The 18,866-nt window shown below is 36.5% G+C and overlaps 1 protein-coding gene across 4 annotated transcripts in view; it reads left to right on the top strand.

The window, feature by feature from the left end:
- Positions 1 to 18,866, top strand: part of agtpbp1 (ATP/GTP binding protein 1) — a 41,947-nt gene that overhangs the window by 5,800 nt on the left and 17,281 nt on the right. For 2 of the 4 annotated variants that reach the window (XM_023343293.1, XM_023343292.1), the window contains exons 4-25: positions 4,904 to 4,971; positions 5,318 to 5,381; positions 5,640 to 5,786; positions 7,621 to 7,752; positions 7,873 to 7,966; positions 8,116 to 8,153; positions 8,419 to 8,627; positions 8,721 to 8,898; positions 10,123 to 10,211; positions 10,522 to 10,638; positions 11,310 to 12,067; positions 12,223 to 12,306; positions 12,472 to 12,558; positions 13,091 to 13,239; positions 13,331 to 13,418; positions 13,948 to 14,092; positions 14,500 to 14,650; positions 15,799 to 15,979; positions 16,189 to 16,318; positions 16,787 to 16,918; positions 17,442 to 17,618; positions 18,447 to 18,598. In XM_023343293.1, coding sequence (XP_023199061.1) covers positions 4,904 to 4,971; positions 5,318 to 5,381; positions 5,640 to 5,786; positions 7,621 to 7,752; positions 7,873 to 7,966; positions 8,116 to 8,153; positions 8,419 to 8,627; positions 8,721 to 8,898; positions 10,123 to 10,211; positions 10,522 to 10,638; positions 11,310 to 12,067; positions 12,223 to 12,306; positions 12,472 to 12,558; positions 13,091 to 13,239; positions 13,331 to 13,418; positions 13,948 to 14,092; positions 14,500 to 14,650; positions 15,799 to 15,979; positions 16,189 to 16,318; positions 16,787 to 16,918; positions 17,442 to 17,618; positions 18,447 to 18,598 — 3,370 coding nt within the window. Of the gene's footprint in view, positions 1 to 2,125; positions 2,647 to 4,903; positions 4,972 to 5,317; positions 5,382 to 5,639; positions 5,787 to 7,620; positions 7,753 to 7,872; positions 7,967 to 8,115; positions 8,154 to 8,418; positions 8,628 to 8,720; positions 8,899 to 10,122; positions 10,212 to 10,521; positions 10,639 to 11,309; positions 12,068 to 12,222; positions 12,307 to 12,471; positions 12,559 to 13,090; positions 13,240 to 13,330; positions 13,419 to 13,947; positions 14,093 to 14,499; positions 14,651 to 15,798; positions 15,980 to 16,188; positions 16,319 to 16,786; positions 16,919 to 17,441; positions 17,619 to 18,446; positions 18,599 to 18,866 lie in introns of those variants that run through there. The other 2 variants (XM_023343295.1, XM_023343294.1) reach the window with 2 other exon arrangements.

Genomic DNA, 18,866 nt, shown 5'->3' with positions numbered 1-18,866 from the left:
GTTCAAATATCAGTTTCACATTGTTGTTACACTCTTACTCTCAATAAATGTTTTTGTCTAAGTGGTGAAACTACCTGACAATTTTGATACTTGTTAAGGTCATTTATCAAGTAAATATGCTGAGCATTCTCATCGTTCTAGTTGTGACATGTCAGGATTGCCTGCTATTCTGCAATTGACATCGTTGTAAATAACAAGCACACTCACAAAACTTGCAATGTAAAGACATAAACTCAGGCTCTTGGATATATGAAATGTACTTTCAACAACATTTGACTCAGTCATCTAAAAATATTATTGGATCATGAATAAAAACGTCATCATATTCAGTTACAGATTATTGATCGATTTCCAATTCTAAGATTTCTTTTTAAATCTGCTATAATTTAACTGGTTTCTTTTTAAGGTGACAAATAACTACATTAAAAAAAATCTGGCCATTCTGTTGTATTGTGTAGAAGCCAAAATAATAACACTCTGTGATAGGGCAGTCACTGTGATAAAGTTGTTTTTTTTAACAGAAAATTAATTTGGAGTTAATACTTTACTGTCTCACATTAGTGATTTGCATTATTAACTGATAATATCAGTCTGCTTGTGACCTTAAGAAATGTAAACTCTTACCGGGACACAAAAGATTTCCAATTCCAGTTCCCATACATACAGGCTGAACACAAAGGAATAAAATGAAGCCTTGAGCTCGAGCTGGTATCTAATAAAATGTGCTCCTGTTAAAATCACTCCTACACAATTTCAGGTATGAAATGACCAAAAATTCAGAAAGGTAAGAAATGACAGGCCCCCACTAAGGACTGACTCTCCGCTCCAGCTGTCTAATTGAACAACCCACATGCCGCCATAGAAAATACAGTAGCTTTTTAAATAGCTTCTTACACTGCTGTGCTTCCTCAGACTTTATTTTTAAACCATGGCCTCTGCAGAATCTTAAAGAGTCTTTATACTTTTTCCGTATTAGGTCTGAAAATGTCAGACCTTGAAATTATACTAGCTCATCAATGTTATTTAGTTATGTCAGTCAGCGTTTCTGTAGCATGCCAAGTCTGTTTCTGCTGGCACTGTCATGGTGTATGTTTAGGCTTTTACAACAAAACATTCTTTGAATTTTATTAGATGCTTTTTATAAGGTATAAATGTAATGAGCTTCAGCTTAAGAACTGGAATTTCACTGGCACCTGCTGCAGTTAACCATTCCATTACAAACCTCACTGTCTACTGTAAGAAGACAGTGAGGTAAAGTTGGATGACCAAGGTGTGAAACACTGGAATAACATTCCAACTGAAAAAAAAATGACTAGATTATGTTTACTTGCTAAACACATTACGTAATTTAAAGTGATAAACATAACTAGTCTGAGTTAAGAAGATTTTGAAATATAAACTATTAGTTTTATAAAGTCTTAAAATTAACTAATTGAAACTTTCAAAGTCATGTTGTATTAGACACCTCACTGATACTGAAACTAGCTAACTTTGACTCTTCTTCCTTCAGTAGCAACTTCCATACTGAAGAACTCAAGATGACCTGATAGAACCTTCCTACTTTGTGTTCATTGGTTGTAAAAAAATATTTATCTAAAATTTCCGAGTTTCCAATCAGCCAATCACGCTGTAAATAATCTGGTCACCAACCATTTTCTCAGTCCTAAATATCTAAATATTTGTAAACAAGAACAACTTTCAGAGAAACAACTAGGGAATGCTTATTTTATGTAATTAAGTAAGGAATTTTGGTAAATCATTCATTTTCAAACGCCAACATGCTTTGCATTCCCTCTGACCTTGTTGTCATCTCGTCTTTCCTGAATATCATCTTTCCTCTTCCCATAGTTTAGTTCTTTTCCTCTCTCCAAAGTCAAGCAGCTAATCCATTCTGACTGACGGGCGCAGTGGAAAACTGTCTGTCTGTAACTCTATCAATCATGATATACAGCTGTTCCCCTTCTCATCTCATGCTTTGCTATCTGTCAGTGCCTCCCCTGCAACTCCAACTTGAAACGTGTATGAGTATGACGTGGTCAGAGGAAAGTGGAAGGGGGGCTCTGACCCTGTTCACAGTAACTATACACTCCAGGAGGGACTTTTCTGTACTCTGTCTTAAGTTCAGAGTCTTAGGGGCTTAGGAGGCAGTGAAGAGGAACCTAAAGAAAGAACAAGAGAAAGCTAAGACTTATTATAGTGTCCTTTTCAGAGTTGTGTATTCCCTTACATCTTACCAGCTTTTACTTGAAGGGATGCATTTTAAACAACAGTTTTATGTTGAAGCAAGCAGTAGTTCAGTTGTTGGCAGAGTCTAAAGGGAGGTGCTTGTTACTAAGTGTGGATATTTGTGCACACATGGTAGAAGAGCAGGTGGATTGTGTTAACATCTAAGGAGATCACTGCTTGTCAAGGGATGCAGACATACCAATGAAGCTTTGGGAGTTCTTCAACTTTTAGCATCATTTACTATTGCATATCAAACTCAGAAGGGTTCTGATTTACTGCGGTAAAGTAAAGGTGGTAATAGGGAGAACAGTGTACATTTTCATTCATCCCATCTGAGAAGTATTAGATTTTTTGTTTTTAAAATGGATTATCACTACACCAAGAGATACTATCCATCGCTGGACTATGCAGATTCTTCAGGTAGGGTGACAAATGACAAAATATAAGAGTAAATTATTTAGAGAGTTGGAATTGAGTGTAGAATTTGAAATATGGATATGTTCCTAATTCTCTAGTTTTCTTTACTCATTTGTGAAATTTGTCGTAGTCATAGGCGCTAGCAGCAGATACCAAAAATGGCGACAAAACGTTGGATTTGAAATGATTTGTGGTGGATTTTTAAAAATCTTTTTTTTCCTCATCTTTTGACCTGATGACACAGACTTTACAAGATCCCATTTTGTTTGTAAAAACTGAGATATAACAACTTTCAAAATGTATTCTTCTAGCCTTACTATTCTGAGTGACCATTAATAATATTAGATGTAGAGGTGGAATTAGACTTTTGAGAATATTTGAAAACTAAGTTATTGGAGAGTTTACATTTAAAATTGGATTAAATTAGGATCTTAGCAATAGCTCGACATTACTAACTATAAACACTGGTTTTCTTGTGCATTGTTTCCAGAATTTAGACTCTGAAGCTTTAAGGTTTTCTGGAGGTCATCAATATTTCCAATTCAGTCATATTCCATAATATAGTTTTAAAGCTTAAAAGCTAAAACCGAGCAGCTCTTATGTAATATATTTAGCCTTCCTGTTATCTGTTTTTAAATATCTCCCTGTAATTGCTTGAATGAATTGCAGACATATATCTGGACATGTCATAGAAAATTATTTGCTTTTAAATTGCTTCTTATACTTTCTGCTTCCTCTGAATTAATTTTAAACACCCCACTCATACCAAAAATGACAATGTGTTCGCTAATCAGTAATGATTAGATTTTTATATTCCCAACCCAGTCCAGTCAAAAGTTTACATTTCTATGCATCTTTACTTAAATAAAAACATAGGAGTTCACTGTGCTGAGATTAGTTTTAATCTCAGCACAGTGAACTCCTATGTTTTCATTTAATTTTGTTCTGGGATTTTTTACGGAAAGGCATCAATCACCTTCTAGGTGTCGAGGTGCTGATTTGTTTAGAAGCTCTTTTAAAAGTCTGGCATGGCATAAATGTTTTCGGAAGATGCTGCTCCCCGCTCCACAGGTCTAAAGTGTGTGCAAGGACAGACTGGACAGACATGATTCCTGTTTGGTCTCCAGTGTAACTTTGGCATGTTTTCCTTACTGCAAGTTGTAAGAGCTGCATACTTGGCACATTTTATCCCCACTTGCACCAGCTAATGACGCATTGCATGTTGTGCCAAACACGCAAAGCTGCCACACATAAAGTCTAAAATCTCCATCAAGTAATGTAATCCTCCACTTGGGGTTTTTTATATAAGGTCTGCATTTCTGACATAAACTGCTGACTTAAAAGAAATCTAATAACGCCATTTACGTCACATTTAGTTCCCTATTTGTCATTATTTTTGTGTGCATTTTCTTTCTTCTACATTTATTACTTTTTGTCATTGAAACTTATAAGAAATCATATAAAGAGTTTGTTGCAAAGCCTTCAGTGTCTGTTCTGGGTATTTTCTTGTTTTTGGGAGTTCTAATGTGTTAATTTGAATATGTTTGCACTCGCAAAACAAGACAAAATATCTTTTTTGTTAGCTTTTGCACAACAAAAAAAATGAAGTCAGACAAAAATGGAGATGTCGAGTAATTCAAGTTCTGATATGTTAAAAGTCTTCCTCAGCTGACTTGAAAATGTAATCTTATGTTTGAAGAGTCGTTTTTAAGTTTGCTTTAAAATTCTTTAAAGGTTGAACATACAAGATATTGCAAACTAATATAGATGCAAACAACGCTTTGCTATGTAAAGATACAGTGGATTAAATGTGTCCGCTGTAGAGAATGAAGTCACTTTCTTTGTCTGTCGTAACGTGAGCCTCTGTACTCTGTTGTGGCAACCAGTGTAATTGCAATGCATATTTTTGAATGGGAGCCCTTTAAAGTTTGAGCCGTTTAACCAGAGACAATCCTCTACACTTTAGTTCCTGAAAACAAACCAAGGACTCTAGCTAAGATGGCTGCTATAAAGAAAGGATAAGACCTTGCATTATGTCGACTCTGATGAGATACATCTGCAAGGCTCTGAAGGACTTTTATTCAGTTTTCTCGACTTTAGAAATCACAGGAGTTTGGTAATGGTGGTCATCACCTGCTCTTAGTAAAACTAGGATTAGAAGGTGCTGCTGTTCATTTTATAAGTCTTTACTTCAATTGAACTAAATACATTTCTGTGTTTTTCACATTTCTGATTATTTTTATTCTGTGTGGTGTTGCAGAAAAGAGTGGAAAAGAGGTGATGTCCAAAGGCTCCAGTGGAATGGAGGTCATCCTGTCTTCTCTGGAGGTCAGCACATGTTCACTCAACCACAGACTTTCCCTTCACGGCATTGTAACACAATCTGTTTAATAGACCACCTTTTCTAAAATTCAACAACCGTAGGTTTAAGAATAAATAAGTTTCACTTGAAAACCTCTGATTTACATGTCCGAAAATGTTATAGAAAATATGAAAGCAATCCAGTATACAAAAAAATACCACAAAAAAAAAAGATGATTTCACATTGATCCCAAAGTCTTCTCCATCTAACCCCAAAGAAAACTTCTGAAAAAAGTTTAGAGAATTGCACTTCTTTCACCAATTTGCAAACTGTGTGTGTCATTTTAACATGTGGTGTTTGTCACTTTGACAGAACAGCAGGGATGTCCAAACCACCTTGAACATCATGTACATCCTCAGTGAGCTGCTGACAGTTGGTAAGAAGACTCTGATTTATTTTCTTCACATTAAAATCAAGCTGCCTAAAGTCTGAATACCTGCATTTATTTCTAAGTGTAATAAATGATTTTAAAACTTGATACATCTTCTTGATGCATACACTGTATAATGTGATTCCACAGTTAACGATGTGGTAGTTATAAATTGTATCAATGTTAACTCACGTGCTTCTAATCTTATCCTGAATTAGGTTTCAGCTCAGTTAATACAGTTCTATTCTTGGTTTTCTGTCTTAGGCAGAGGCCGCAGAGTGGGAGTGTTTGTTTCCAAAGGAGGAACTGGAGTTTTATTCCAGATTCTGATTTCTGCCAGTAAAGAACTACCTCCGAGTGAGGAACTTATGTTGCAGCTTCACTCACTACTGGCCAAGGTTGGACCAAAAGGTATTTTTATTGTCACAGTCTATCACTATCTATTACCATCTAAAATATGATCTTGAGCTGTAAAACGGTAGAATGCCTTTAATGGATCGGGGAAGAAATCCTGCCCTAAGTGGAAGAGTTTGTGTCTCTGGATCTTGTTCTCTGGATCTTGTTTTTCCCTCTCTGGAAAAATGGAGATGGAGCTCTGTAGGCATATTGGTGTGGTGTCTACAGTGAAGTGGGTGCTGTGCCAGTCTGTCGTGGTGAAGAACGAGCCAAGGCAAAGTTCTTGATTTATCGGTCAATCTACAGTCCTACCCTCAACTATGATCAAGGGCTTTAGGTCATGACTGAAAGAACAAGATCACGAACACAAGCAGCCAAAATGAGTTTCTCAGAGGAGTCAGAGTAAAGCCCCTGCTTCTCCACGTAGAGAAGCAGCGGCTATTTGGGAAATTGTCTGTACTCTTACTTGCACTTTTTAAAGAAGTAGGCGGAGGAGCATTTACGAACAGTCAGCTAACTTTTTCTTAAACTACATCCAATCAATTTAACCAATGTTAAGAGGACTTATAATTAAAGTCACTGTGTCCTTCATACCCAACAATCTAAAGTCAAAATTTCCATTGCATTTCATTAACTGAAAATCAAATTGTATAGGATTCTCCTATACAATTGGTATAATGTGTTGCATTATTACACAAAATTCAATTACGCCTTCATTGAATGAAGATGCAAAGGTTTATGCATAGTCTATGAGTGTCCCACTTTTCATCTACTTCCACTGTGTTTAACACCTCACTCATTGACTACATTTATGTCACAATGAATAATTTTCATCAAATTAGAAACATGTCTAATGAACGGGGAGGAAAGGCAGCAACATCAAATGTCCAAATATCTAAAGTGAAGTGGTTATAATTATTAGATACCTTGTAGCTTAAGTAGCCTTTCTTGTGCAAATCAAAGTTCACTCTATCTGAAGTGCCAGTGCGAGGAAAATGGTTGCATTTGCCTTATAGCTTCTTAAAAATCACAGAAAACTCAAACCATCAACCACAAATGTCTTGATCACTTGGAATGACAAATTCAGCCTCCCTTTTTGAAATCTTTTATGACTTACTGTTGCTTCACAAAATGTTCTCTCTTTTGTCTCCTCAAAATTAAGTAGAATGACAACCATGTCAGTGTTGGCATCCGAATATAAGCTTCAGATTCAGTATTTTAAGAACAGATGGCTCTAATTGGAAACAGTTTCCAATTAGAGCTGTTTCCAATTAGAAAACAGCTCTAATTGGAAAGCTACTTTAGTATTGTCCTTTTTTTGAGCCTTGCTAAAGATCCATCGATTTGTAGTATTGTGGGGGTTGTAAAAAAAATATTTAAAATAGCTTGTCACCTTCATCTATGAATTATCATACTGTTGTTTGTGCATTTCTACAAATGGCATTTAAATGTTTTATGAAGGGAGAAAAGTTGATTAGGTATTTTTGAAAGTTTTTATGTCAGCTTGACTGTCAATGGTGTAGCTATATAGATGTAAAAAAGAAAACTATGCAAATGCCTGATTTAAAAAAAAAGACATTGGTATGCTGTGGATAATTCAGATTATAATTTAATTCTAAATGCATGTTAAGTGCATAATTTTATGCACTCAACGTGATTCTTGATGTATAACAAAATTAGTTTTCTTCTTGTCCTACACTGTTAACATGTTTAATCATGTAGAAGATTAAACATTTTTGCAAAACAAAATCACATATTGAAACATAGGTGACGTTTATCTGCAGTGAGGCACAGTATAAGCACATTATTTCTTTCTTGTGCATTGATATTGAACCTTGTGTATGTTCAGACAGAAAGTTTGGAGTGAAGGCTCGTCTAAGTGGAGCTCTGAACGTCACGGTCGACGTAATAAAACAGAATCTACAGAACGCAAAAGTGCTTCTGCCCTGTCTGCAGGTTCTCAGGGTTTACTCTAACAACTGTAAGTAAAGGCATCCTCTGTATCTGGGAGTTGAGCAAAGAAAGTATTTTACGAGAAATGTTTTTGTCTCTTTTGAGCATTTGGCACAATTTTCTCACTTTTTTTCCTTTCTATATAAAGCGGTGAATGCTATTTCTTTGGGCAAGACTGGTATGGTGGAAGTCATGTTCAAGATTGTTGGACCTTACAGCAAGAAGAACACAAGCCTCTTTAAGTGAGTGTTGTTTTTTGTCTGGTAGTGAAGAAGCATGAACTTATATTTAAAAAATACCAGTGTTATCCACAAGCTACATGTCCTTGGCCTTTTTCTGATAGAGTACTCAATCATCATGTAACCCTTTTGCCTTGCTTTAAAATTAACAGGGTAGCTCTGGACGCACTGGGAGCTCTGCTCAAATCCAGTGAGTAATTGTTTTTGTCGAGTTAAGCTTTATTCTGTGGTAATTTATCAGCAGCATCTTCATCTAGTGTAGCTTATCGTTTCCTTTTTCCTCATCATTACTTTGAATAACCTAATTTGCTTTGGATCCTACTGCTGTCCTGTATATTATGTCTGCGTTTGATGGGTTTATTTTAATTCATTACACCTTTAGTTAGTCCATCCCACAGTATGGAAGTTATATGTGGCAATACTTTATCAGCTACTTCTTTTACTCCCGTGTGCAGAAACTAATGCCCGTCGTGCAGTGGACAGTGGCCATGTGCCCGTCTTGCTTGCTTTGTATCTGGATTGGCATCGCAACGACACTCGACACCGTTGTATGTTGATTCGTAAAGGATTGCTGGTATGCCTCAGAAACATTACCAACCTCAAAGTGGGCCGTAGGGCATTTTTGGAGGCCGACGGCATGAGAATCCTGTACCACTCCTCCACTGTAAGTAAGAAAATCTAAATGAGAAGAAACAAAAGCAAACAGTACAGATGTACGGTCTGGGACTCTGCTGTGCTTTCTGTATTTGTTTTTCAGGAGTGTCTACCCGTGCGGACACTGGATCCTCTGATCAACACTTCAAGCCTCATCATGAGAAAGTGTTTTCCTAAGAATCGCCTACCTGTGCCCACTATCAACTCAGCCTTCCACTTTCAGCTGCCTCAGGTCCCTCCTGATGGGGCTGTGGACCAGCTGTACAGCCAGCTTTCTGGGGGTGAGGTTACACAACGTATTCACATTATATGGATTTGCAGTTTAGGGTGCTCAGATTATCAATATTCTTAGGGCTTTAAACAATTTGCAAAATACCAAACTTAGTATTTAATGCAACAAAAACACTTAACCTACGGAGCAGTTGTGCCACCGATTCAAGTAGCTTTTGAATCTGTGGCACAAGATGTCCCTTTTCAGTAAAAAAAAAAAAAAAAAAACCATCATAGTAGCAGGCTTTTAAAACAGGGTATGTACATACTACTGTGATTTTATAAAATTGCTCAGTGATGTTTAAGGAAAATGATGCCGGTTTTTCATGATTTTTTTTTTTTTTTTTAGAAATAAAAAAATTGATTGTAGCATTTATTTGTATTTGTCTTTCTCTTTTTAGAGAATATTAAAGGTACCACTTTATAGCACAATCATGTAAAAATTTTAACTATACTTAACATAGTTTAGGAGCACTGTCTTTTTAAAAAGCTCCAGCTCTTTACAACTCTGGCCTTTCTTCAACGACTTTTGTCCAGTAAGCCTTTAAAAACATAGGAGTGTTGCACTGAGAAGTAGTTCTTATGAGCTCAGCAGACTCGCAGCTCCTTCAGTTGTTTGCTTATTGCTGCTGCCACTAGTCTTGAGGAGCTGAATGGGATACGCTCAGCTGGAGACTGCAGCTCTGAGTAGGAGCTCAGTGGAAAAGGCAGTGCTTGGTGAGAGCAAGCGTTTAGGTACCCTGACTGGTTGTCGGGGGAGATTAAAGGATTTCTCAGACATGCATGAAAGAATCAAAGCAACATTCCAGGTATTGTTTTGAATGAGGAAATAACATTATAACATGACGTAAACCTCAAAGTCGATTTTACATAATACTTCCTATTAGTAAACAACCTGCATCAAGATATCTCAAATTTTCAACATCTCGCATAGGAGTCAATTCATCTGAAAATGGAAAGAGGATGGCACAACAGTCATATTAAATACAAATGTATGCCACACTTCTCAGATTTTTATTTGTGAAAATGTTTCCATTTCCCTTCCACATCACATTTTTGCTTTACTTTATCGTGGTCTAAAACCGTCAAAATGTATTGAAGATGGAGTTTGTATTATAAAAAAAAAAAGGCAAAATTTTTGTCTTTTTGCAAGTAACTATTTTTACATTAAACTGGTTAAACACTTGCTTGGACAAAGAACAAAAATAAATGTGTGTCTATATGTTTTTGCACAGTGGATGATGTGGATGAAAGCGATGATAACGAGGAGGCTGAGGGAGAGACAGACACTGACAACGAAGAAGATAAGGATCAATGCAATCTGGTAATACCCCGTTTTAAATTCATATACAAAGTTTGATATGACAACCTGATATATTATTTCTATTATTATTTTAATGGTTAAGTGTCTCATTTTTTCATTTTGTTTTTCATGCTAATTTAACTAAAATAGCTTTTTGATGTCCAAACTTAAATTACGTTCCACTCCCTGTATTTGCAATTCCTTTAGTTTCCAGCAGAAGGCAGTCACTTCAGTTAAATTTAATAAATAAACATTCGACTGTCTTCTTCAACTATGTTTGTTTCCATTTGTATTGTGTTTCTGGTATAATTTGCTGTCTCCTCTCAATCAGAATGATGACATAGAAACAGATCTCAACAAGCTACATCCCGATAGGAACATTGGACGTCCATTTGAGGAGCTGAAGGTCTATCAGAAGTTTTTCTCGGAGCTTTCTGAAGACTTTCAGGTGGGCATAGTCTATTTTTAGGATCTAAATTTTTAATCTTCTACATGATTAAACATGTTAACAGTGTAGGACAAGAAGAAAACTAATTTTGTTATACATCAAGAATCACGTTGAGTGCATAAAATTATGCACTTAACATACATTTAGAATTAAATTATAATCTGAATTATCCACAGCATACCAATGTCTTTTTTTAAAATCAGGCATTTGCATAGTTTTCTTTTTTACATCTATATAGCTACACCATTGACAGTCAAGCTGACATAAAAAGTTTCAAAAATACCTAATCAACTTTTCTCCCTTCATAAAACATTTAAATGCCATTTGTAGAAATGCACAAACAACAGTATGATAATTCATAGGTGAAGGTGACAAGCTATTTTAAATATTTTTTTACAATATTTTTTTTTCTCACAATATAAATTTAATTTAGTTTGTGTTGGACTAGTTGGCTAAAATGTTACAGTTGTCTGTTTTAACTGTAATTTTAAAAGATTCACACCCAAGCTGTCACAGCTACATGGCTCATAAACTCTACACTCAGATGATAATAGAAAGCCTAAAAATAGTTGACACCAAAATTTTATTTGTGCAGCACTGAAGTTGGTGCAAATTCAACCAACTGTAGCTGTGCAACAGTCTGAAAAAAAAGCTTTTTTCATCTTTTACAGGGTTATAGCTTTGACTTTTCAAAGAGCGCCTCTACAACATCTTCGTCAACATATCTCTTCTCATCATCGTCTGCTCGGTTCAGTCGGCCAGCTGAAGTGCCCACAGCTCAAACCCCGTCTCCAAAGCAAATACCAGATTCTCAGAACGTTTGCACCTCTGTCAAAGAACATCAGACTCTGTCGTCTCCCTCCCTCACTAGTTCTCAAACTCCTCTGGACCTGGACACAATCCACCTCAGTAAGAACAAAGATCAACAAGAGGGTATCAACATTCCAACCCCAGATAGACGCACCGCTCCACCCTCCTTCTCAAGGTCTCTCTCTCAAGGTCACATGATAGAGCAGGAACTATCCCATCCACTGGAGGGTGTCTCTCTTGAGGACAAAGGGAATCAGAATGCAGAAGCTGGTTCTGAGAAGGTCAAACACGAAGGCTCTCCAGTTAACAACTTGAGACACGTCCAACCACCTTTGCTCCTTGGGGGTTTCCCAGTACGTCGCACAGGTGGAGGAGGTAGCAACGTGGGTTCAGATTGTGGGTCAGAAGGTACTGAAGACGAAGGAGGTGATGCTCCGCTGCTGGAGGTGCCAGACACTGCTCAACTCCTGCCACTGCATGACCCTGACCTTTATGTGGAGATGGTGAAGGGGACACAGTCAGTCCCACAGTACGCTGAAGTGGCTTACCCAGATTACTTTGGACATGTAGCTCCAATGTTAAAGGAGCCTCTTCTGGATAGAATTTATGGTGTACAAAGGTGAGACAACTGCAATAGTGGCTAAAAGAAATGTTTACTAGAAAAGTCAATCCATTACATGATTACCAAAATATTTTTTATTTCTTGAGCTTGAGTGTTAAATTTAAAATATCTTTATCTTGTAATAACGCAAGTGGTTCTTTCTTTGTCTGTAGGTCCAAAATATTTCAAGACATTGAGCGGCTGATTCATCCTAATGATATCCTAGATAAAGTAGTTTACGACATTGATCATGCCAGGTGAGTTATTACACGGCTGCTAAAGGTTTTTTCTTAGGTGAAAGAGTTCAATAGATTTCTGTCCAGTGTCTAAGTGTTTATATGGAATTGTTATCAGAGAGAGCAATTTTTCATTTTGCGACCATTTTCTATGCATTAAGAAATTGTTCATCATTTTTGTTTCAGTCCTATGATTGAAGAAAACAGCGAATCACTGAAGTTCAACTCTCAGTTTGAGTCAGGAAACCTCAGGAAAGCCATTCAAGTTAGGAAGTGAGTTGTCTATTAATGAAAAATATTAGCAGTGTACTCTTACAAACTTACACAAGGTACAGGCATGTCCAAAAGTATTCACATCCCTGCCAGGTGTATGTGTATAGTAATCTTTCAGGGTTAGAAGCATGTTTTTTCAACTGGAAGTGATTTTAATGTTTTGGAGTGGCTAGAATCCAGACTGAAATCTAATGGCAAACCTGTGGAGAGAACTAAATATTTCTGTGCCTTTCAAATGGGACAGGGCTCATTACCAAAGATAAGTTGTTTTAAGAGTGGTTTTAATTAAAACAGTAAAGTTTGTTTTTTGATTGAGGAAGGTATCAGAAGCTTCTTGGTTAAATGAAAAATAAATTTGAATCTAAACCTTGACGTAGGATGCATAATTTTGGGCTTGACTGTATGTCCCCTTGTACATTTTCTTTTACATATTTTGTATAAATACACGTGATATAATGAATTATGTGGTATTTTTTCTCGTAGTTGATATTTAGGTTCATATTTATTGTCTCTGCTTTTTTATTTTCTCCAGATATGAGTACGATCTTGTTCTGAATGCGGATATCAACAGTAATCACTACCATCAGTGGTTTTACTTTGAAGTGAGTGGCATGCGAGTCGGGACTGCGTACCGCTTCAACATCATCAACTGTGAGAAGTCAAACAGCCAGTTTAACTATGGTGAGACATGAAGCATCATCTGAAGGAAAACAAACAAATGGTGTAGTGTAACTTTCTGCATAACTCTGTTTAAACATGTCTCTGTGTACAGGCATGCAACCATTGATGTACTCTGTCCAGGAGGCCATCAGTGGAAAGCCTCACTGGGTCAGGACAGGAACAGACATTTGTTATTATAAGTAGGTGAAATCAACAATTTGTAATGGACATGCAGAGAATTTTTTTTAAGAAGCCATTAAAGAAACTTTGCAATTAGTGCTAGAGTTCCATAACACCACAGCAGTTTTATACTTTAATGTAGCACACTTCATTGAGCCGTGGAGCACACACTTGACTATATTATATTTTATACTTGCTGCATTAATAAAAATTATGAGCTCGTAATAACAGACTTAGTGCTCAGCCATTTTTTAAAAGGCCTCTTTTAGAAAGCGTATTACTGCGTCACTCCATCTTCACTAGTGTTTTAGAAAGAACAGTCATGTATGATGTTGGAGATTTTTTACTGTCTAGATGTTAAAGTACTCTGTTCTATACTGACCTCACTTAATCTTCCAAATCTGAAAGTGATGCTTTTAGTGGACTTAGTCAATGATTTGTTTTATTGCAGGAATATGCAACATAACTTTACAGAATAAATTACCTGCTTCGAGTTTTTCTTAGATTGATTTCCTTTGTACTGTTCAACTAAAATGTTTATATTCACAGGAATCACTTTGCAAGAAGTTCTGTTGCAACTGGGGGACAAAAAGGAAAATCATATTATACGCTGACCTTCAGCGTAAACTTCATCCATAAAGAGGATGTCTGCTACTTTGCCTATCATTACCCTTACACATACTCCACACTCAAGGTACTACGTCAGTTCCACTTGTAGTCTCACAACTAAATGTTTTGCTTGTCAACATACACTTTGCATGAGAAATATGAACATAAGTATATTGTTTTGGAATTTTTTTGATGTGTTCTAACAGCTAGTACCACTTTATGCTCATGTTGTTAAATATTTGATACTTCAACAGAGTAAATTCTGGATGAAGTTTCAAACTATTTTGTCCTTTCCATTATAAGTTTGTACAGCATTCAATGTTCTAAACTATATTCAGCAACTTAGTAGAGTTTCATAGCTGAGTGAGTCAAATTTGATACAATGGTGCAAGAACACATTTCAGAAAGCCAGATTAAATCAGAGTTATAGAGTAAATTCATACATTTTTTAGAAAGAGAGAACTAAGGACTTAAATTTTTTACCTCTTACAGATGCACCTGTCCAAACTGGAGGATATGAGGACTCCTCAGATCTACTTGAGGCAGGATGTTCTGTGTGAAACCCTTAGCGGAAACACCTGTCCACTTCTCACCATCACTGCCATGCCAGAGTCCAAATCCAGTGATCATATCTGTCAGTTCAGTAAGTGAATGAGTTCTGGTATATTGCCCATGTCTCGTTATTTACTGAACAATAAGCAAGGTTTAGTTATACTATACTTTAAAAAGTAAACTGAAATCTAAGTTCAATGATTGACATTGTTGAGTTCTGAGTCCTTTACTGTTTATACACCAAATTCAAAAAACTTTGGTATCTTTTTTACAAGACGGAACAACCATGGTGATTGCTGCTATAAATAATCAGTGAAACAAAACCGATGTCCAATTGAATAGTCTATAATGTAATATGTAACATATAATGCCATCTGTTGCTGTCATAAGTCCAGTCTTACTTCACCTAATTTAAGTGCAACACAGATTGTCTTTTGGCTGCTGGAGGATAAAAATTTGATTGAATATGGTCTCCTTAAAACAAGACTGTGAAAGCACAATATAAATTCAGTTTATTAATTTAACATTTTTATTTAATTGTGAGAAAAATTTTATTTGCATTTTATTCCTCCTCATGCCATTGCCTTATATACGTGTTCATTCTGTACCTCTTTTGTTTTTTTATTTTGCAAATCTTACTTTGCTTATGTTAGCTGTTATTTATCTAGATCTGTTGTAGACCTCGGAGCAATAAATTGTCATAAAAAAAAATGCCACATGACATCTTATTTATGGCACCATGTGTATGTTGGCCAATCTTAGCAGGCAAACAAACATGTTTATAAAGGTGATGACTGCAAACATCCACTAGTTAAATACCACGCGCTTGTTTATTTAGTTATAGAACTCTTGATCATAGAATATTCTACGTAAATGATTGCAAGATGGTAAAAACTAGAGTTTTTTTTTTTCCTCGTTTGAAGTGACCGTCACATCAGAGGTTTATTGGTATGGTCTTTATTCCATTGTCCTCTACATTTGTTTAATCTAGTGCTATCAATCGATTAAAAAATGTAATCAGATTAATCACACTCTAGCGAACTTTCACCTTTTGCTGTTGTTTGTCGTGCCAAGGCCATAATGGGTTACTGTAAAGTATGAACTAGGTAACCCTTTGCAGGAAAGAGGCTTTTAGGTCAAAATAGATAGTTGGATTAATTTGCATTTTGTAATATTAGCGCATTCAAATTTTCAGATTAATTGTTTATTCTTTACCTTTATTTTTTTCTCCCACTCCAGGGAATCGGCCATTTATCTTCCTGTCTGCCAGAGTCCATCCTGGGGAGACCAATGCTAGTTGGGTGATGAAGGGGACGCTAGAGTTCCTCATGGGAACCAGTGCACTGGCAGTGAACCTGAGAGAGGCCTACAATTTCAAGATAGTCCCCATGCTCAACCCTGACGGAGTTGTTAACGGAAAGTGAGTTCACAGAGATGGAATAAAAGTAACATTTTAAACTTTAAAGTATTCACTCATCTGATGTAACTGCACCTGCACGGTGGTCATAGCTAGTTTAGGGCACATATTAAACTTTGACTGGAAGGAATCGGTAGCTGTGACTTTCTTCTATAGCCACAGCTTCACTCAGTATCCTTCTTTTCCTTTGCAAAATCTCGTTTCTGCTGCAGTCATCGTTGCTCACTGAGTGGAGAGGATTTGAATCGCCAGTGGCAGAACCCCGATCCTGAGCTCCACCCCACCATCTACCATACAAAGGGCCTGCTGCAGTATCTTGCATACATACAAAGAGCACCTCTGGTATGACTTCTAATTAACTACACTTAAATTACTTTGGGGCATTTTGCACTTTGCATTGTCCTTTTTCCTTTAACTGCCTAATTATGCTGCCAGTTCTTGAGTCCAGTGACACAGTACAGTGTAACTGAGCAGTGTAGCGTAAATGTACAGTGTATAGAAAACTTAGTGACAAGTCATCTATGAATTCATCCCAAACAACTCACTCTGCTGGTCTTTGTGCTATACTTGTCTGAAACTTTGAGATATTTTTTATTTTTATATCTTTTGTATAGACTTGTTTACAAAATATGATTGTTTAAAAGGAGGCTAATTATTATTTTATTTTCAGTAATTAAAGTTTATTTTTATAGTACAATCTCTCTTCATTTTTTATTTGCATGAGTGTTATTACTTCTACTATTTTATGGAAGAAGTTACATCATGCATCATGAACCTCTGTTCATCCTCTCTTTGTCCATAAATCCACAGGTCTTCTGTGATTATCATGGTCATTCCAGAAAGAAAAATGTATTCATGTACGGCTGCAGCGTGAAGGAGACTGTCTGGCAGTCCAATATTAGTGCAACCTCGAGCGATTTACAAGAGGACCTTGGATACAGGGTAAACAAACACTTGCACACAGGACAAGATACATGCTTGTAACTCTACAAAAGGTTAAAGTACTGATTCCAACCTCTTACTGTCCTCTGTTTCTCCATTAAACCTGCTATCATGTAGCTCATATCTAGAACACAATCATATTGTGTTGTAGTATTCAATTGTCCCTCAGTTCAGAGAAATTGTATGGGCCATCTCATTTTTATTTAAGATAAGCAATTCCAATATTTCACTTGTCTCCTTTATATGATCAAGCATTGCCCTTTTACCTGTATTAAGGTATAAATACCAAGGTTTTTAAAAAGTTTCAATCCCAAAACCACTAAAATTTTCTGTCAAACCATTTCTACAATTTGAATTTCTCTAATTTACTGAAAACAGTGCAGCTCTATGGGCATCAGCATCTTGGTTCATGTTCAGTTTCAATGATAACTAGCTAATAATTAAGATAATCAAGGGCTAAAGGAGGCACTAAAATCTTTGCACAGTTATTTTTGCTTAAAACAATGATTGGTTTATTTTACAGACTCTTCCCAAGATCCTGTCCCAGATCGCTCCTGCCTTCAGTATGGCTAGCTCCAGTTTTGTTGTGGAGCGCTCCAAAGAGTCAACCGCTCGAGTTGTTGTTTGGAGAGAGATTGGAGTAAAACGCAGTTACACCATGGAAAGCACACTCTGTGGCTGTGATCAGGGCAAATATAAGGTATGAATTTGATATTTTTATATAGAAAGGGTCAATAGACCTGACTATAAGGTCATCAGTTAAACCTTATAAACTGATGACTTTCTTTGTCCAGTTTCTACTGTCAAAAAGTCAATAAATTGCTTGTTGCAAATTTACATTTTTAAATACAATTAATGCTTTACTAAGAAAAATTAATGTTTTAAATGTTAATATCTTGGCTAAACTTATCTGGGCTGTTGAGTGCATCACTTGAACATCCTAAATGTCCACCAGGGGGAGCTTTGGTTCTATTTTCTTCTGATGAATTCCCATATTTTCTCCTTTCTTTTTGGAATCATTACCATCTTATTTTTTTGCCTACATCTTTTTCCCATCCCAGCTGATTTTTTTCCATCTGAATTTTGCTAATGTCAACATCTAGTATATTTACAGTTCTAGGAGGTCTCTCTTATACCCTGTGAAATATTTGGCAGGATGTGCAGGAACAATTGTCTATTGAGTTGTGGCTTTATACTCCAGTGTCCAAGCCAAGTTTAGATATTTCCAGTTTTCCTCTGGAGAAAAGAAACTTGGAAGTTTTTTGGGGGTAAAATAGAGGTTAGCTTTGTGTGTGGTTGCTCCCTCACTGGGAAGATTTTCTCTGCATGAATGTGTCTTTTTATGGTTTTACATAAAGGTTTTCACCACAAAATATGTTACATCATTAAAAAATAATCTTTTTGGATGTACTTACCTACACCAAAAAATTTAAAATAACTATGTTTAGGCTAATATCAGCATTTGTGCATATTTGTGTCTTGCTTTGTTCTGATACCATTGCACCTTTGGTGTGCATGTTCCTTCCAGGGACTCCAGATCAGCACCAGAGAGCTTGAAGAGATGGGGGCCCAGTTCTGTTTGGCCATGCTGAGGCTGAAGAGGTTGACGAGTCTCCGCAATCACCAGAATTTGCTGGATTTGGAGAGCGATATCATTGGAACACAATCCAAAAACGTCAGGTCTGTCTTGTATGCTACAATCAGGCTAAATATTCCTTCTATTGTGGTACTGATTAGTATGAGACTGGAACGGAACATTTTGTCCTCAAAGTTTATGTGTTAGAAGGAGGAAAAATGGGCAAATTTGACAGTCTGAAAAAGATACAATTGTGATGATTAGATAACTGGGCCAGATCTCCAGTACTGCAGCTATTGTGGTCCGTTTCTGGTCTACAGTCCTCTGTATCTATTAAAATTGGTCCAAAGTGGACAAGGCACACACATGAAC

The sequence above is a fragment of the Xiphophorus maculatus genome, chromosome 12 (assembly GCF_002775205.1).
Source record: "Xiphophorus maculatus strain JP 163 A chromosome 12, X_maculatus-5.0-male, whole genome shotgun sequence".
In the NCBI taxonomy this organism is placed as follows: domain Eukaryota; kingdom Metazoa; phylum Chordata; class Actinopteri; order Cyprinodontiformes; family Poeciliidae; genus Xiphophorus; species Xiphophorus maculatus.
This window is presented reverse-complemented; position numbering and strand designations above follow the sequence as displayed.